This window comes from Rosa chinensis, chromosome 5 (assembly GCF_002994745.2).
Source record: "Rosa chinensis cultivar Old Blush chromosome 5, RchiOBHm-V2, whole genome shotgun sequence".
Lineage (NCBI taxonomy): Eukaryota > Viridiplantae > Streptophyta > Magnoliopsida > Rosales > Rosaceae > Rosa > Rosa chinensis.
In genome coordinates, this window is record NC_037092.1 from 14833614 (window position 1) to 14853494 (window position 19881).

General features: G+C 39.4%; 1 protein-coding gene across 1 annotated transcript; it reads right to left on the bottom strand.

Moving 5' to 3' along the window:
• Positions 1-455: 455 nt before the first annotated feature.
• LOC112164759 lies at positions 456-1182 on the bottom strand. The gene has a single exon (XM_024301056.2). The coding sequence runs from the start codon at positions 1049-1051 to the stop codon at positions 686-688; it is 366 nt and encodes a 121-aa protein (XP_024156824.1). The 5' UTR covers positions 1052-1182; the 3' UTR covers positions 456-685.
• Positions 1183-19881: the final 18699 nt, after the last annotated feature.

Below are 19881 nucleotides of genomic sequence, written 5' to 3' on the forward strand. Positions count from 1 at the left end.
CACAAAATTATAAATTATTGGGACAGGACCTTCATGTCTTCCTTCCCTGGGACACAGAACTTGCTTGTGTTCCTATTCGGATACAAGTCGCCGACAGGATGAACAATCCGCAAACCCCCTTAATGTCCAGTGAATTACTCAGGTTCCAATAATTCAATGCTACAAAAAATTGTGTTGTAGCAAAATTTACTAGGCCAATTACTTCATTCTGATTTTACTTTTGGGGTGAAAATGTCCATCATGTTACTTTGGATCCTCCCAGTACATGACATGTGGGTTCATGTGGTATTGTGGCATGTTTTTTCCAGCCTCGCTGATAATTAACCCAGCAACATTAGCAGCACCAGCAATTAATTAAGGAGTTGCCTACAGACTATTAACCATCTATCTACCTTGCTATCTTGTCCTGGTAATCTGGTTCTGGACTAAACTTTTATAGCTAATAGTCAGCAAAATGAAGGAAACAAGAGAAAAAGATTGAACTGTATCCACTAGTCAGCAAAATGAACTACCAGTAGAAACACTGTATAGGCTTGTTAGCCATCAAGCTAGAACAAACACACACTCTCTCTCTCTCTTCTTCTCCCCAAATCTCAGATGCCAACCTCTACTAATATACAAGATACCCATTACAGCACAGAATCATCACTAATTTTCATCTCTAATCTCCAAATCCTTGATTTTTCTAATGAGTGGTGGTGGTGATTAGTCTTGGACAAGGGGCTCCTGATGGGTTGGCCACAAACCTTGAAGAGAAGGCATAGAACTTGTAGTAATCTTGGTCATCTGACAAGTTCCCACATCCACTGGCATCAAAGTTGAGAGAATAGCTCAGTGGATCATACCGGCACTGGAACGAAGAACTTTTCGCACAGCCTACCCTTCTTCTCTGTTTCCTTAGCTTCCTCACCAGTTTGGCTAGACAAGTACAATGAGAAGGTGATGGTGAGGCTTTGATGCATTTGGTAGCAGCGGTGGCTGTGGCGGTTTGAGGTTCATGACCACCAATCTTGGTGGAGCATGTGGTCTTGGGCCATGAAAGATGCCACATTGTTAGGGTACCTTCACTAGTTGGATGTGTGTGCTCTTTGGAAGAATGTGGGTTGAAAACTGGAAATAGCTACTTGGCAGGTGATGAGGGAGATGTCAAGGGAGTTTGGATGTGTATGTATATATAGGAAAAGAGTGAGGGTCCTGAGGGAGGTGTAATCTTAATTTACAATTAGTCTTTAGTAAAAAGATAAATAAAAAAGAATAATAAAGAAATTTCATGCAAAGCCAAAGATTGAATGGTTTTGGTGAACTTTTCAATGCATCATCCACATGACAAGTGACAGAAGCCATTGTGAGCCAAAAGCTGGGTTTCAAATGGAGAAGAATTATTATATTAAAGGAGAGGTTGATTAACTTGAAAACAAGGTTAGGATGGTCATTAGCTAATCACTAATAAGAGAGTGAAATGATTAAAGGTCGTGATTAGCAGTGGCATCCCAGTACCCAATATGTATGAGAGGGTCTGAAGATTGTCAGAGAGCAGAGAAATAATTTGACTGAGGTGATGACCCAAGTGGAGAGCTATAGTATTATTCTCAAGGAGTCCCACCTATCAACTCTAAACTGTCAACTCCGAAGATCTAATCCCATGATGTGCTCATAAAGTTCTTTACAAGAATCAAAATGATTGTTTTAGAGCAATTCATGTACGTAATGGTTGTATACTTGTATTGATTTTGAATGTCGTTTTTCTTTGTTGATGATGCAGCTGCATACTTCAGAAAGAACTTGTAAGTGATTGAAAACCTTCATCCGTGGTTTGCAATAAGAATGATATGTAGGGGATGCACAATGTTCGATCCACAAATATAGGCACTGACGTTAAATATGGATTGTGGAATCACTGTAAAAAAGAAAGTTATTCACGTACATTTAACATGATCGATTTAAACTTCTAGATAGTTATTATATAAATTAATTGAGATTGTAAATTCGATCACAAACTACACTTTAAAATAGTGATTCCATAAATTAATTAAAATTATAAATTATCACAAACTGTGTCAACATAATCGACACTTGTTAAACTCGTTCACACTCTAAACACTTGACCAATTAGAGAAGAAGACCAATTATACATGTATATCAAACCAGATATTGTATCTTTTGTCCCCTGTTGAGCATGAATACCCCTAATTTGATTCTCAATTAACATCTTCTCTCGCACTATTCTACTTATACTACTACTACTGTCCAAAAGTTCTAATGCATGTATCTGATGGAATAAGAATCAACTTGACCAATAATTTATTCTCTCTTTATTTACGGCCAAAAGTCGAAACTTTGATGGCACCAAATCCAAAATCCAAGTCATATCCAAGTCCTCTGTGTGGGGAGACACCGAAATCAATACATGTCAGAATAGGATACGAACAAAAACATGCAAGGATGGCACAAGTCAAATGGGATGTATGTGTAAGAAACTAAGAACCCATAAACCCTAAAGTCATGAAAGAGGTCTATTGGGGCCTCTCCTCCTCCCTGACCAGTGGCAGTCATCACGTGGGTGGCTCTGATCAGCTGCGGGTTTACACTGAAAAGGAAAGAGAAGAAAGTCGAAGAGCATCACTGCAGCACATGGTTTTCTTCTTCTCGATCATGGCCTCATGAGGTTTGTTCTTGGTTTGGGATCGAATCTATCATCACAAAGATGATAGATATATAGATGGGAAAAAAATACAAACAGTACCCAACCTATGGTCCACTAGTAACTTCAGTACCCAAGTTTTCAAAACTATCACTTTGGTACCCAGGTTATCTAGCCCGACCCAACTTTAGTACCTGGAGCCGTTAACTCAGTAACGACGTCTGACAAGTGGCATATATTGAAGGGTAATTTTGTCTTTTCATATTTAATTCATTATTTATATATATATATATATATATATTTTTTACCTCTTCTTCGCTCTCTCTCTCTCTCTCTCTCTCTCTCTCTCTCTCTCTCTCTCTCTCTCTCTCTCTCTCTCTCTCTCTCTCTCTAACCATTATCAACGACCAAGACCCGCGCCTCCTCCTCTCCAGCTGGAGCCCCCCCCTCCCCCCGCCGCAACCCCTGCCACGAAAATTCAAGAGCTCACCAAAACCCTGTCCCGCCAGTTCTGGGGCGTCGCCTCGTTTCTCGCCCCGCCGCCCAATGAGGCCGCTTCGAAACCCGCCGAGCAGGGAGAGCCGTCCGATCCGGAGCTCTCCGAGGAGGACGTGATCGCCGGAATCCGGAGCGATTTCGCGGAGATCGGCGGAAAGTTCAAGAGCGGGATCTCAAAGCTTTCGAGCAATATGGCGGTTTCGGAGTTCACTAAGATCGCTTCGAATTTGCTTCAGTTTGGATCGGAGGAAGAGGCCGAGGCGGCTGGGCTGGCTCTCGGTGTGACGCCGAAGGTTCTTGCGTTCGTGAGAAATGTTTCTATGCATCTCGAGACTTGGCTCGATTTCCCTCTCTCTGATGATGATGAAGATTCAGATGGTATGCTTGACTTTCGATTAAACTTCAATTTGAGTAATTTGATTCAATGTGTGTTGAATTGTTGCTTAATTTGGTTGTGTTAGTGTAAATTAATGTTTATTTGTTCATCATTTTTATGAAGGATTTGATTTGAGATATTTGCTTTTCGCAAAGAGATTTCGTGTTTGTTGCGATTGCAGCTCTACATACTGAGAATTATGCAACTTAGAGGTTTTTCAGATAAGAATGAGGTGAATCTCAGCTAGGTTTTTCAGACCTGGAGGCGCTGCCGAGTGAAGCTCTCGACGGCTTTGTGGTTCTCTCGGCCAAGCTCCCGATGCCTCTCTCTCTCTGAGACTCACTCACACTATGAAGATGGGAAATGAAATTCCAAAGATTTGGATTGATGTTGTTTGATGTTTCCCAGGCTGTGAGGATCGGAGTTAGGGCCTTGATTGGTGGTGGGATTCGCTGTGACTTCTCTTTTTCTGGAAGATGCGAAGGCTTCGGGGACGGTTTTGAACTGCAGACGGCGACTGGGTTTTGGTCACGAAGAGAGTGTGAGGAAGAAGAAGACGAACAGTGAAGGGACCATAATACCCTTCAAAGTTTGCCAGGTGGCTAACACCGTAATGGCAAACAGTGTTTTAGGTACTAAAGTTGGGTCGGGCTAGATAACCTAGGTATCAAAGTGATAGTTTTGAAAACTTGGGTACTGAAGTTACTAGTGGGCCATAGGTTGGGTACTGTTTGTATTTTTTTCCCTATATAGATATGCGTCTGTCGACTCTGACCAGTCTGTGTCCATTTTCTTGCCAAGACATTAACTGGGTTATGTTCATTAACTGAAACTAAAAAGGCCAAAGGCCAGAGACCAAAAAATGTTCACTGCCTCTCTTAGAACTCTGATCGACTCGGCCACTTTTGCATGGATGGCAAAGATCTGAGATCAAGCATTTGCAGCGTTTGAGAGATTCTTGAAGCTCTGTTTTGGACCTTGTACCATATCGAGCACGCATGTACGTACGTTAATCAATGATTTTGCCTGAACAAGTAGCAGACTAGTGGCTACCAACGGACCAAAGTAGATGAAGAATCTGTTGCATTTATCTCACCGAATTTTAAAGTAAAAAAACTCGAAACATTATTTTCAGTCCGAATCAACCATGCTTCACATGGGAACTTGAACAATTCCTATTGAGTTCCTATTATATTAGGGTTTTTTCTAGCCCTCGTACGTTAATCAGACTTTTGAGCATGATTGAACACATAAGAATACATATTGGGTTTTTTTTTGTTTTTTGTCTTTTCTTTTCTTCCCTTCCAGTCCTAACTAGCTAATCAAGTAATCATACCCGTTAGTGAGCCGTGACCTGTTCGTTAGCCAATCTAATTAACACTGTGGAGGTCACGGGTTCAAATTTCACCGACATCAAGATGGAGTGGGGTGGGGAGTTACATTGTGGTCCACAGTAAAAAAAAAAAAAGTAATCATACCCTATCAGAAGTATGACTCTTGTGTTGTTAGTCACGATTAGCTAAAAATTTTATTTAGATTCTTAACGTATGCATAACTTTGCATTTTCTAGAGGATTTGTAAATTAATAATATTACAAGCAGGAAACTAAGATCGATCACGCTGCATCATATATAGTTCCAAGCTTTCATTTGTTCCAAGTTCCAACATGTGAAAGCATGATATATATAGTATTCATATAGAGGTGAGTGTGATCAAGTCTTAAAGAAAAGGCATGAGATCCAACAAGTGCATATCTTTCTAACACTAGTATATTGGTATTTTATGTTCATAGTTTGAGTTTCATGATTTCATCATTCAGTGAGTGCAAATTGCAAACTAACTAATCTGATCGATCTCTGTACGCGCGTTTTTCCTCAAAAGTTAACACAGATGTATAGTATAAACTTCAACATGCAAGCATGAAAATAGTTTACTTGAAAAACTACAGTAATTGGTCAAAAGTAAAAGTAGATAAATAATACTAAAATCGTTACTACATGTGAGGAGAGATTGAGTTTATACTTTATAATGACCCCAGCAGATATATTAATTCGTAGAAAGTTATTTTTCTATATTACGAAGAAAAAATAGAACAAAAACTACTGAAGCCAGAAAACCTTGGCTTGGATTTTTCTACCGAAGGTCTGGTCGAGGTGAATGTGATGTCGATCAAGGTCTATAAGAAGAAGGGAAGGCCTCGTGGTCAGAGAAACAAAGCTAAATGCTCGCCGGCGGCGTCTGTTTGTGGTGGCATTGTTTCCATGGTCTCGGGTTCAACTAAGGATGGGCCTGGCGGTGTGCCTGGTGTGCATGAGGGGCCAGCAGCTTTGGAACCTGTTTCCCGATCCGAGTAGGAGATGACTCTCGATGTCTTCTAGGGTGTGATGGGTCTTGCTTGGTCATGGCGACGTACACCATGAGGGTCTTAGGCATCAAAATGATCAAGGAGGTGTCTCACTTTTGGAGGAGTAGAGTTTCGCATTTTATTTTATCGCTTTTTGCTAGTAGTTTTCATTGGTTTTTTTTTAACTTTAGTTTTGTTGGATTTCCTTTTGGTTTTAGTTCTTTATTGAGCTTGCATTATAATATGAAGAGTGCTTGTATCCTTCATGCTTGACCGATTGAGGTCGTCATGATTTTACATCAATGGATTAATCGTCCGTTGCACTAAAACAAACAACAAAGAACAAAACTATAACTTAAAATCTTTGAGACATGCACCCACAAATTGACCAATATAAATAGCATTACTAAATGAAACAAAATGATTCCACATTCATACATCCAAAGAATAACCAGCATTTGCTTGATTTTGGCCACAAAAGTGGCTCTTCACAAGAAGGAAAGAGGTGGAGATCGAAGAGAAAGAACCAATGTTACAAAATGCATGGAACATTTCCCTAGAGGCTAGACTAGTATAATTGTCATGGTTTCCTCTTCATTAATTTCCTTGTGACTAAAAAAGCCGTTTTTTAAGGGTGGATTGATACAATTGGACGAATCCATTTTTTCTAGTCATGAAAGTGATAGTGATCATGAAATTAAGGTTTTTCAATATTAAACATATAACTGGCGTGACTGGTCTGTTGCTCATCAAGATTCTTTTATTGACTATATATAGGGCTTTTGGCTAGGTAGTGACTAGTATCTGAATTGGATTTTAGTTGAACTACCAAATATTTTATAATCTCATTCTCTCCCTCCATGCATGTGGTTAGAACATGCTCTTGGCAACCATAGAATATAAGAATAAATATACATTGTACTTTATATATTCATCCATGTTCATATACAATGGACCTAGTGCCTATGTCTAAAAATTTTCAAAGTCTATATATGAATTATAAACATTTCCCCAAATTTCTCTTTTACCTTTCTCGGGCTAACTCTACATGAAGTAGTAGTTTGAGTTTCGAACAGGGTCGACTACGGGGCGAGTGCTTAGGGAAAATATATACATGCACACATTTATATATGTATTAATTCATGAAACCAAGGTTTAAATTTCATAATCCACATTCCAAGCCAACCGACCACTCTATGTATTGTGCAGGGTATTGAGTATTGACTACTAGCGACCCCTGGATATATAAGAGGGAACATGCATGCCTAGCTTCATTGCCCTTCCCGATATATAAACTATAGAATATGACATAACACCATATTAGTAGGCAATACGGGCGAAGAGCTCAGACCATGGTATATATGAACCAAACTTCGAATTAATACCACCAATAAAGCAGGAAATGGAAAAGATATATATAAAAAAAAACAGAGATAGCTAGAAGCTAGACATGAGCAATGTGAGACATGTTAATGATTGAGTTTTTTGGATGATAATTTTCCTACTGTAAGATATGTTATTAACCAGCTGAAAATTTGATTTTTCACACAACTATGTACACATAGTATTGGGCAAGAAATTTCTCTTTGTTTTTCATGCTTCACAGGAGCCATGCAAAGATTTACTTTCGACTCCAAATTTAGTTCCTAAATTTCATTTAAGATGCTTAATTTAAGAGATCACATAATTAGAATTTTTTTTAAAATTTTCATTTCGGTTCTTCAAATTAATATTCATGAACTTTCTCAAAAAAAAAAAATTGACTAAATATGCTAACAAAATTGAATCGGGATAGATATATGGCGAGATTTTAATTAGACAATTATAATGTAAACTTAGCTTGCAACTACAGCTTTAAATTTTTACTTTGTAAAACTATGCATACACGACCACTATTATCTAGCTAGGCTTTTGCATTATGCAGCGAGACTACTGCAAAGATTATGAAAGAAACAAGATGAGTTTAACATATATAGGACATCAAATTAGTTATAGCAAACACCTGAAAGGCTTCATTCATCATGTTTATTAAAATTGTCCTGAACATCTCAATTAACGGTTCATTGATTTCTTGAAATGAAGGGATGTTAGATGCCAAGGATAAACTTATATATGGATAGTCATACTCCGCATTATACATGGTTAAATGATAACACATTGAAAAGTGAAACACAAAGAACTAAGCCTCACGCCCTTACCGAATGGAGTTAATCAATAATCAATCTGGATTCAATTCACTTCCAAGTTCCAAGGGTTAACGTACCCTTCTAGAAAAATCAAAAGAAGAGATGACGTACGTTTTCATGGATTTATATATGCAATGCAAAGGAAACACATCGTGAACGTACCGGCCTCCATAAAACTAATATCCAAAGAAGATGCATTGTTCATTACCAATTCTAGAATTTTTATTATTTGTTCACCTTAAACATTGTGTTTGTTAACTGTATGAGTCATGATTCATCCATGATCGGCCAAAGGAGTTTAGTCATTGGGTCTTGCGGGTTGAGTAGAATTAGGTAAACTAGCTAGTTAATTAGTGAAATCCAAAACCATAATATAGTCAAATAGCAATTGGAAGCTTAGTGCCCTATGTCTGAGGCTACATACATATGAAATTCACAAAGAAAATTTGAGCCTACAAAAGTACCTTTTGTTCACACCATAGCCGGCGAAATCCATATTGCTTGGTATGGTTGCCCCTGGAACCAGTTATGTTGCCATTCGACTTTTCGATTCCCCAAGTCGAAGATGCCTACGCCATTTCAATAATCAAGTACATGGAATTTTGAAGATAATCTAAAATCCTGATGCAGAGACACACATGGCTTGATGGTCACTCAAGAACAACGCATCCTCGCCAAAACTTTCAATCTCAGCCCATTTGCATTTGGGTTTATCCCCACGAAGATGCAACAACTGTAAACCTTGAAGTCCAAGCTTCTGAAATTACTAACCACCATCATTATATCTCCCCTGGACGACTCCACAAGTCTTTGATTTTTCATAGAGAGAAGGATACGTACGTCGACTGAAGCTTTGGAGCAAATTCTATGTCCATGTCCAGAACTCCAGATGTTTAGTACGTAGTTTGTTAACTGCTAGTGTGTTAATATCATTGGAGATGTTTATAATTAAGAAGAATCCGACCGCGAACAGTAACAACCAGAAACTGGCCTTCATAATAAATTAAAACAGTTTACTCCAAATATCCGATGTTGTCATCTACGTGAGTCCAAGCATTTTCCCCGGATTTAAAATGGGCTAGCTTCATGGTCCTACTCGTAATAGGTCGATTATTACCACAGCTTCATGATCATTGGAGGACAAATTAGAAGGATCACCAGACAATACAACCTTAATAATTCTGTAATCCTTGATTGGTGGAAGGCTAAGGGTACGTCCGGTGAAAGGGTTTAAGAGGGTTTCGACCCCTCTCATGTTATCTGCATAAGCCAACCGACCATCGGAATAACAGTACAACATCTGATATTTGTAACAAGGCGCATAGCTGTAAGTCTTACCTTGTGTGGCACCACACACACACACACAAGCTAGCGAGGCTTTCACAGTGGTTCAACATCGACACAGGGAGCTGTTCATGACATGATCTGAGGCGTTGTTGCTTCTGATATAAAGCTACCGATCGCCAATGCTTGCAAACTACACCGAATCGGATGTAGTCTGAGATGAGTATCATATCAGTTTTGGAAGTATCAGATCAAGAAGCTCCTTGGAATTCATGTCCATGCGGCCAAAACAAGGGTGGATCGATCGATATTACCTCTTCATAGTGCTAGGTTATTATTTTCTGCATGTTAATCTCTTCCACAGGAAATTTGCTAGCTGGTTATTGTTTTCTGTTCTAAGTTTCAACGTAGAACATACACATTAGAATCAAAGCAGTGAACTAAATCTGACAACGTCGACATGCCATGCTATATATCTAGTGAATTCAAAACAAATGAAAGCTCACTGTCCATAAGATTAATAAAACTGACTTTACATACATATGGATTAATCACAGATAAATGAAGTGTTGGAGACGAAAAATCTCATATTACAAAAGTGACAAAAGATCTCACACTCAATTGTTTATCGAGGCCTTTTGTGATTAAAGCCCAACACCTACCGGGTGGTTATAAGTTGGGATAATATTGGCATGGTATAATTGTGGGTCACGGGCTACACTTGTCGTTGTTTAACATGGTATCATCGTATCAGAGTGGGTCTTTCTCCAATCACGTCCACTACTAGAAATTTCCCCATTCCACACTGACTTCAATTAGTCCCTATTGGGACAGAGCACACTGAAAACAGTTGATAATAGAATTAGCCACTATGCAGCCACTATTGAGGAATCAGTCCCCTCTAAAGCAGGTGCCATTGGGGCAATAGGCACTGATAAAACAACAGTGGAATAACAGAATCAAGGTAAAGTCAGCATCTAAATTCACATTGATATTAGTAGTTTTGGAATGCCACTGATATCAGTGGCAAATTTATGAGGTTATATTAAAAAAAATAAGGTGCCAACTGGCACCTTTACATTCTTGTACTATACTTTATATTGTATAATACAATAAATGTACTAGCTATAAATTTACAGATGCACCCATCAATATATAAACATCAAGACTTCATCCCACAGCTGCAACTCTTCTTTTGACACAGACAACCTGCACATTATATCAGGTTAATTAGTTCTTATTCTAACAATTACACAGACCAACTTAACATATAAAAAACATTAGAGTGAAGCTAGAGGTGTCTCTTTGGTTATGAACATGTAGTATACAAGGATATAATATATCAGCTATTATAGAAATTTAGCATTCGAATAAACATAACTACATAACAATATATCTAAAAAATTGACGGACATGACAATGAAAAGGCATAGTAGTGCACATCTGCATATACACTCTCAATTTCAAACCCTTTGGTCATGAAAATAATTTGTAGAAAACATAGGAAAATACCTCAGAGCCACACGATATTTCTGACCCAACTTTTCAAGCTCTGCCATTACATAATCTGTGATACCAGGAGTGCTTGTATATTTAAAAGACAACTAAACAATTAGAGAAAAATAAACAAGAGAAATGGAACATTACCGTGCATTAACTATCAAAACTTTTGGTCACTATCATAAGTTAACCAATTTCTCTGAATCATTCTTGTTATATATAAAACTAAACATTCAAACCCAATTCCTAAGAAACACTAAACATTAATACAAGTGAATAACTCTAAGACTCACACTTTGCATATGGGCAGTCCATCATTCTCTTCTCCAAATCCAACTACAGAAAGTGAACAAAAACAATTATATTATCCAATATAGAAAACTTGAACAAGCTGTAGCTTATACATGAAGCAATTAGCACTAAACACTCACCTTATTATGGATAGAGAAACTGATAAAGTTGGTATCTACCAAAACCTGGTAAGGCGGCCCCCAAAGCAGTGTTGTATGGAAAGAACAACGCCATAGAAACATTTGGCCTAAATACAATTTTTGCCTTCACATTTTCCTAAACATCGGAAACATGGTCGATAGCTATATATATGCTCCAGAAAAACTATCATTTACAAGGAAATGTTATAAAATGAAAGCAAAAGTGTTTCAGAAAAAGAGAGAGTTTGGACGCATGGAGATAGAGTGTGTCTATTCATCTCACCATGAGGGGGTTTATATAGGAGTACATGATGTATACAAAGAGGCAACGTTTAATAGCAACGTCAATTACTCCTATTCACAATTCTATCAATCACTAATCTATAGTGAAATGCATATATGACTCTCCATCTATTTACATGATATTAGCCATTACTATTTACAACACTCCCCCTTGGATATTTCATGTTAATAGTGTTGCCTAGGCTGAGCGCTTCTAAGTTGCCTCGTCAAAAACCTGGCCAAGTAATAAAAACCCTGTGGGAGAAAAACAACCTTGGTCGAAGGAGAAAAAGAGCACAACGCACGTGAATGTGGAGTAGTCGTATCACAACAGAGATAGGTGAAGTCTTCTTATCAGCATCATAAGTAGATAGTATGTCTACGAGAGGTATGCATTAGAGTGGCTACACCAAAACCTTGCCCGGTAAACCCAGTGGGAGAAACCCGTGGTCGAAGGGAAAAGATGTGCAAATGCATATATGTCAAATCAAAGCATCTTCAGGATGCAGTAAGTGGGGTGACCATGCCAAAGATGTGACTCGTCAAAACCTTGCCAGGTAACAAAATCTAGTGGGACAAAAATAACCCTAGACGAAGGACGAAAAGAGTACACGATGGTCAAGTGGGTATGCTTCAGGATACTCCCCCTGATCTCGACTCCCCCTGAAAATTACATGTTAGGTAATTCAGATAGTTTACGTAGACCAATACCTTGAACATGCTTCTGGAATGTAGACTTTGGTAGTGACTTGGTAAAGAGGTCTGCACGATTGTCTTCAGATCGAATCTGTTTGACTTCAATCTTCTGATGCTCTTGTTGTTGCTGATTGAAGAAGAACTTCGGTGCAATATGTTTGGTGTTGTCTCCTTTGATGAAACCCGTCTTCATTTGCTCAATACAAGCAGCATTATCTTCATGGATAGTGGTTGGTTCATCAGTAGTGGAATACAGTCCACATGTGCTTCGAACATGCTTTGTGATGGCTCTCAACCATATACATTCACGTACTGCTTCGTGAAGAGCTATAATCTCAGCATGATTCGAAGAGGTAGCAACAAGAGTCTGTTTTGTAGACCTCCAAGAAATTGCAGTATTCCCAATAGTAAAGACATAACCAGTTTGGGAACGCGCCTTGTGCGGGTCTGATAGATAGCCTGCATCAGCATATCCAACAAGGCGATCATCATTCTGAGGATCAAGGGGGTTTGATCCATTTCTTGATGCATAGGGATAGAATAAGCCCATATCGGTTGTACCTCTAAGGTAGCGAAAAATGTCTTTTATGCCATTCCAGTGGCGGCATGTTGGCGCAGAGCTATATCTAGCTAACAAGTTCACAGAGAATGAAATGTTTGGTCTAGTGCATTGAGCCAAGTACAATAATGCGCCTATTGCACTTAGATATGGGACTTCTGGTGCCAATATCTCTTCGTTATCATCTGCAGGACGAAACGGATATCTCTTAGGATCTAGACTTCTAACAACCATGGGAGTGCTTGAGGGCTTTACTTTATCCTCATTAAAACGTCTTAACATCTTCTGGATGTAGTTTGATTGATGAAGCAGAATGCCATCAGCACGGTGCTTGAGCTCCAGGCCAAGGCAGTAATTCGTTCTCTCAAGATCTTTCATCTCAAATTCAGATTTCAGGTGCTTTGCGGTTTCTTTGATCTCTTCAGGAGTACCAATCAGATTCATGTCATCAACATAGACCGCCACAATTGTAAATCCAGAACTTGTTTTCTTAATAAACACGCATGGGCATAGTTCATTGTTTACATATCCCATCCCGATCAAATATTCACTTAGACGGTTATACCACATCAGTTCGGATTGTTTTAATCCATAAAGTGAACGCCTCAAACGAATGGAGAGCGTGTTCCGTGGTCTAGAACTATTTGCACCGGGTATCTTAAGTCCTTCAGGAACTTTCATGTATATCTTTGTATCAAGATCCCTATAGAGATAAGCTGTGACCACATCCATTAGCTGCATACTCAGTTTTTCGAAAACTACCAAACTGATAAGGTAGCGGAACGTTATGACGTCCATTACGGGAGAATATGTCTCCTCGTAATCAATCCCAGGGCGTTGAGAAAATCCTTGCACCACTAGACGAGCCTTGTATCTCATAATCTCGTTTTTCTCATTACGCTTCCTTACAAATACCCATTTAAATCCTACAGGTTTAACATGGGGAGGTGAGGGAACTACAGGCCCAAACACCTTTCTCTTTGTCAAGGAATCTAATTCGACCTGGATTGCTTCTTTCCATTTTGGCCAGTCATCTCTACGTTGACATTCATCAACGGAGCGAGGTTCGATGTCATCGCTATTTATAATTTCTGTAGCTATTGCGAATACAAATATATCATCGATGATAATCTCATTCCGATTCCATATCTCACTTAAGCATGCATAATTTACCGAGATTTCTCTATTCTCGGGAGTGGGTTCAGACGTTGGAGCGTCCCCCAACGTCGTCTCTTCTAGGACGGACCCATAATTCAGAATTGTCTCGTGAGATGGATCAGTTGAGATCGCGATGTCTAGTGGATTGGTTTGTGCCAGTTTTACCCTCTTCTGGGGATAAGAATCCTTCGAACCTAGTGGTCTACCTCTCTTTTGGGCAGGGACATGTGACTGGTTAGCCGCCATGGTCGTACCTCGTCCATCTGGGGCGACGTGTCCTACAGGGACATCTATCCTTGCAGGCATATTTGCAGCAGGTATATGTGATCTCGTCACTTTAGCTAGATCAGAGAAAGCGTCTGGCATATTTTGGGCTACCCTCTGTAGATCTAGAATTCTCCGCAATTCATTATCACATTGTGCGGTTCGGGGATCAAGATGAGACATAGTGGGGACATTCCACGTCAATTCACGTCGTTCATCAGGAACGGTAACGTTCTTATCTCCCCCTAACGGCGGGAAGACTGTCTCATCAAAGTGACAATCCGCAAATCTAGCGGTAAAGAGATCGCCTGTCAAGGGCTCTAAAAAGCGTATAATGGATGGGGATTCATAACCGACATATCCTTCGTTAAGGACCCATTTTTGTACGTTGTGGTGGCAATTGGCACGAAAACTGCACACCCAAATACGCGTAAGTGCGAAACATCAGGTTCGTACCCAGTAACCAATTGTAACGCGGAATAAGGTTGGGTGGCAATGGGCTCAGTCGGACCAACATAGCTGCATGCAAAATTGCATAGCCCCACGCAGATACTGGAAGCTTGGTGCGCATTACCAAGGTCCGTGCGATCATCTGTAATCTTTTAATGAACGCTTCTGCGAGACCATTCTGGGTATGAACATAGGGAACTGGATGCTCAACATTAATCCCAAGGGACATGCAATAATCATCAAATGATTTTGATGTAAACTCTCCAGCATTATCAAGTCGTATAGACTTTATTGGATAATCCGGGTGGTGAGCCCTTAATTTAATAATCTGGGCAATGAGTTTAGCAAACGCAGCATTTCTTGTGGACAATAACGTAACATGTGACCACCTTATCGATGCATCAACCAAAACCATGAAATATTTAAATGGTCCGCATGGTGGTTGGATAGGTCCACATATATCCCCTTGTATCCTTTGTAGGAAAAGGTTGGAGTCTTTTTCAGTCTTTGCATATGATGGTCTTACATTTAATTTTCCCAATGAGCATGTGATGTAAGACGAGAATGGACCCAGTTTAGCCGAAAAACCATAAAAGTAAAGAAGCGGTGTAGAATCAAGAAGAGTGATTAGAAAATAGGTAACTCACGCGTAATCAGGTTACTAGCCGCTGGAATATTCAAGAAGATTTAGTTTTGGACTTTTCGGGTTTCTCGTGCGAAAAGTCAGGTTTTGATTTTGAATCAGATTTGACTAACTTTTGGCCAGAATGTCCGTTTGAAACGCATGATACCTTTTCAGAATGGGAACGACGAGATCTTCAAGACTCACTTTAGTGAGCCCTATCAGATTTAAGCCAAAATGTATCGTCTTAATTATCCGATTCGTGATTTAATATTTTTATGTTAGTTTTACATTCTTTTTATTTTAGGTTTTCTAGTTTATTTTGGATTTGTTTTGTTTTAATCCGTGGGCTTTAGGGTTTCATTAAACGGCTATAGAACTATCTTTTATCATATTATCAATCAAAATTGAGAGTTTTCTCTTTTATCTCTGGTGGACTCCAGAATCTTTGTTTTAGGATTATTGCTTGTAAACCTAGGGTTACTTCCGCCCGCGTCAGCATGCTTGGCATAATGTGTTACTATACACAAGATCCTTATTGGTAAGTGGATGCCCATGGGATGAATTTAGGATACGGTGCATTATACTTTGACCTGGGTGTCCCAAACGGTCATGCCAAAGTAAGTAGTTGCTCGAATTGGTTAGCTTCTGGCTAGTTATGTGATTTGCCTAATTGGTCTTATGGTAGTCATGTAGAGACCACTCGAAAGGCATTTTAGCTTCTCCAATGTACGCTTCCGGCTGTACAAATTGGAGGTTATGCAAAGATATTCCACACCTTTTTCCTCAGTGGTTTCAACGTGATAACCGTTGGCTCGAATATCCTTAAAACTCAATAACGTTCTTCTGGAACGTGGAGAATATAAGGCCTCATAAATGGTAAATTCAGTACCATTGGACAACATATAATGAGCTTTGCCATGGCCCTCTATTAGGTTGGATTGACCTGATATAGTTGTCACAGAGGTATGAGTAGGCAATAAGTTTGCAAAATACTTCCTATCTCGGAGTATGGTGTGCGTAGTTGCACTATCAGCCAAACAACAAACTTTCCCACAAGACATGCCTATTCATAAATTTAATTCAATGGATCACATGTATGAAAATAAATAACTTTATTGAATTAAACATCCAAGCATAACCAAATTATAAAACCAATATCCCAAAAATCACCAAAGATAATCCAAAGGAAATATAAACTATTATTCATAACAATAATATAGATATGGCACAAGTGCCTATTATGTCCATGTTCTCTAGTTTTCAATCCTCGATGTACCCATTGGCTGCTTGGAAATCAGTAATCTCCAAGGTGGTATCCATAGGAACTGACCCTTCCACAAGGTTGGCCTCTCGAGTTCCACGTCTGGCGTGATACTCTCCTATCTCTTCATTTGTTGCACAGCAGGTGCGAGACCAATGGTCAGTGCCTCCACATCTATAACATAGATTATGCTGATTCTGAGGGTGACGGGCCGGGCCAACATTCTCTCTAATTTGAGCTTGTTGGAACTGGGCATTTCTGTTTCCACCACGTGGGCCTTGTCCACGTCCTCCTCGACCCCTTGGGTGATTACCTTGGTGGTCACGGTTATATGGGGCATTTCTGGGCCCATTTCTCCTTCCATGTCTCGGACGTTCAGGCCTCCTTCCCCTTCCAAGACCCCGGTTTCTCCTTGCGCGGTTATTTTCGCGATGGGCAATAGCATTTGCTTTAGGCAAAGGAACTGCTCTGGTACCGGTGGGCCTTGCTTGATCATTCCTCAAAAGTAGGTCGTTGTTCTTTTCAGCGAGCAACAGGACGGTGACCAATTCTGAGAATCTAGCAAAGTTTCTCTCCCTGTATTGTTGCTACAGGACCATACAGGAAGAAGGGAAGGTGGAGAAAGTTTTCTCCAATAGATCAGCTTCTGTGAGCTCTTCTCCACAGAATTTTAGGAGTGAACGAATCCTGCAAATTTCAGAGTTATACTCATTGACAGTCTTGAAATCCTGGAAACGTATGTTCTGCCAGTCGTGCCTTGCTTCTGGCAAGTAGATAGTCCTCTGATGGTTGAATCACTCTTCTAGAGCGACCCACAGGGACCGTGGGTCCTCTTAAGCTAAATATTCCACCTTGAGTGCTTCCTCCATATGTTTCCTGATGAAAATCATAGCCCTTGCCTTCATATCTTCAGGGGCGATGTTGTCAGCATTAATCGTTGATCTCATCTTATTTGCAGTCAAATGGAGCTTGACATCCTGGGTCCATTTGAGGTAGTTCCTTCTGGAAACTTCCAAAGCAACAAAGTCAAGCTTGTTGAGATTTGACATTCTCTACAAGGATTCAAAGGATAATTGTTTAGGGCTGGACTCGGGTCGGTTTTGCAATTTCAAGGACTGAACCCGGAACCGGAACCGGAACCGATAACTGAATTTCTGTTCGGATTTGCTGTTTTTTGTATCAAGAACCGATGTAGAACCGAACCGACCATGCTCGGGTCGGTTCCTCGGTTTTTCAGTTCCAATCCAGATCGGTTCCATTATCGGTTTTTCAGTTCCAAACTCGGATCGGTTCCAAATTCGGTTCCTCGGTTTTTCCATATAGAAACACTACTTTTCAGCCGTTTCTACTTTCTAGTTTTCACTTTTCCTGATTTCCATACATACATTCAAATGATTCAATATATCACAATTTATTCACTCATTCAAACTCAAAACAGTATCTACAATATACATATTCAACAATCAACATCAACATAGCAAATTAACAATTTCCTGCAAACTCCCAAACTGTCAAAGCATGAAAGTGATGAAAGCATTAAACTATCAAACAATCAAAACTCTCAAACTATCAAACACAAACACTCAAGCACTTTCTAGCAATACAACTACAAACTCAAAGTCTGCAATAATACACATTTCCAGCAATACAAACTCAAAGTTTCACATGCATAAACTGCAAACTCAAAGTCTCACATGCAGCAAATAAAAACAAACAATAAACTGTCCAATTTGAACAATGCAGCTGCATCAATTTGCAGCAAACTAAAATACTGAAAGTCTGAAACTGAGCAATTCAAAGTCTCAAACTGAAACAAATAACCTAAAATTGAAATAGTCCATGAATATTTCATCAAAGTGCACAACTGCAAACATATTTCCAGCAAAACTTCCTCTTCCTCAATGCAACAAGCCAACAATACTTCCAGCCTTCCGTCAATACTAAATCTACATAGAAATTTACAAATCTGCAATTAATGGTATTAGGAGAATTTTTTTTTAAAAAGAGAACTTCAAATGAAGCAAAAATGTTCAGACCTTTACGCAGCCTTGATTATTGAGTGAATTGAATCATTTTTTCTGCCTTTTCTTCTTGGTTGTAGGGGCTGAAGCTGAAGCCGAAGCCTCAGAACTCTTGGTTACTCTGCCACTAGGTGCAGATGCAGATGCAGCAGCAATAGTGTTCTTGCCCTGATTATCATTCTCTCTATCCTTTTTTTCATGGTCTGCACAATGTCAAAACTCAAAACAGTAAATCACATAGAATTTATAACTAATTTCTTGTACCATATTCAAAAATAGTAAACTAAAAACATCAAAAACACATACCAGCTTCAATCTGTTCATATGACTCCATTTCCTCTATAGTTGGAATGTACTCCAACCCTATAATGGCATCAGCCTTCAACCAATTTTGAAGACATATCAGCTTTTCAACTGTTTTTGGGTTTAAAGAGCTTCTGTATGGATCTATTACCCTTTTCCCAGTGCTGAAACTTGACTCACTTGTAACTGTAGACACTTGTATGGCTAATATATCTCTAGCCAATGATTGCAAGTTGGGATATTTACCTCCATTAAGCTTCCACCAATCCAAAATCTTCCAATCATCATTTTCAGCAGGTTTGTCTATAGGGTCCAGCAAATATCTATCAACTTCATGTCCCACCACAACATCATTATTCTGTTCAAGCTGCCTATTCCAGTCTTCTAGCATAACAGCCCTCTTCCCACTAAGAATCCTTGCTCTACTTCTAGTCTTACTAGTAGCTGTGTCACTAGTAATTGGACCTTTACCCTTAGCCTTGGATGGTCCACCATGTGAACCATTAGACTGCCCATACAAGTCACACAAGTCTACCATAAGCTGCTTTACTTCATCACATTTCTTCTTGATCTCCCAATCACACAAATTCAACATTGTTTCACACAACCAACTAATATTTCTCAATTTATACCTAGGATCTAAGACCAAAGCAACTAGGAAGAGTTGGTTCATGTCATCTAAGTTCCCAAAATACTTGGAATACTTGGCCTTCATCTTGACTGCCATGTCATACAAGACTTTGTCTACTTCACTTGAATCAGGCCCTACCCCAATAGAACTGAGATCTTCAAGCTCTGCTTCAATAGTAACAATATCATGGAATGCCTTGTGTGAAGTGGGGGTAAGTGAAGCACTAACATTAAGGGTCACATCGTAGAAGACTTTCAAGAACTTCACAAAAACAGCTGCATTGTCCCAATCTGCAGCACTTGGTGGCCCTACTCTTTTTACAGCCACTTTCTTCTTTTTACTCTGATTTTCAATTTCATCATCATCTTCAA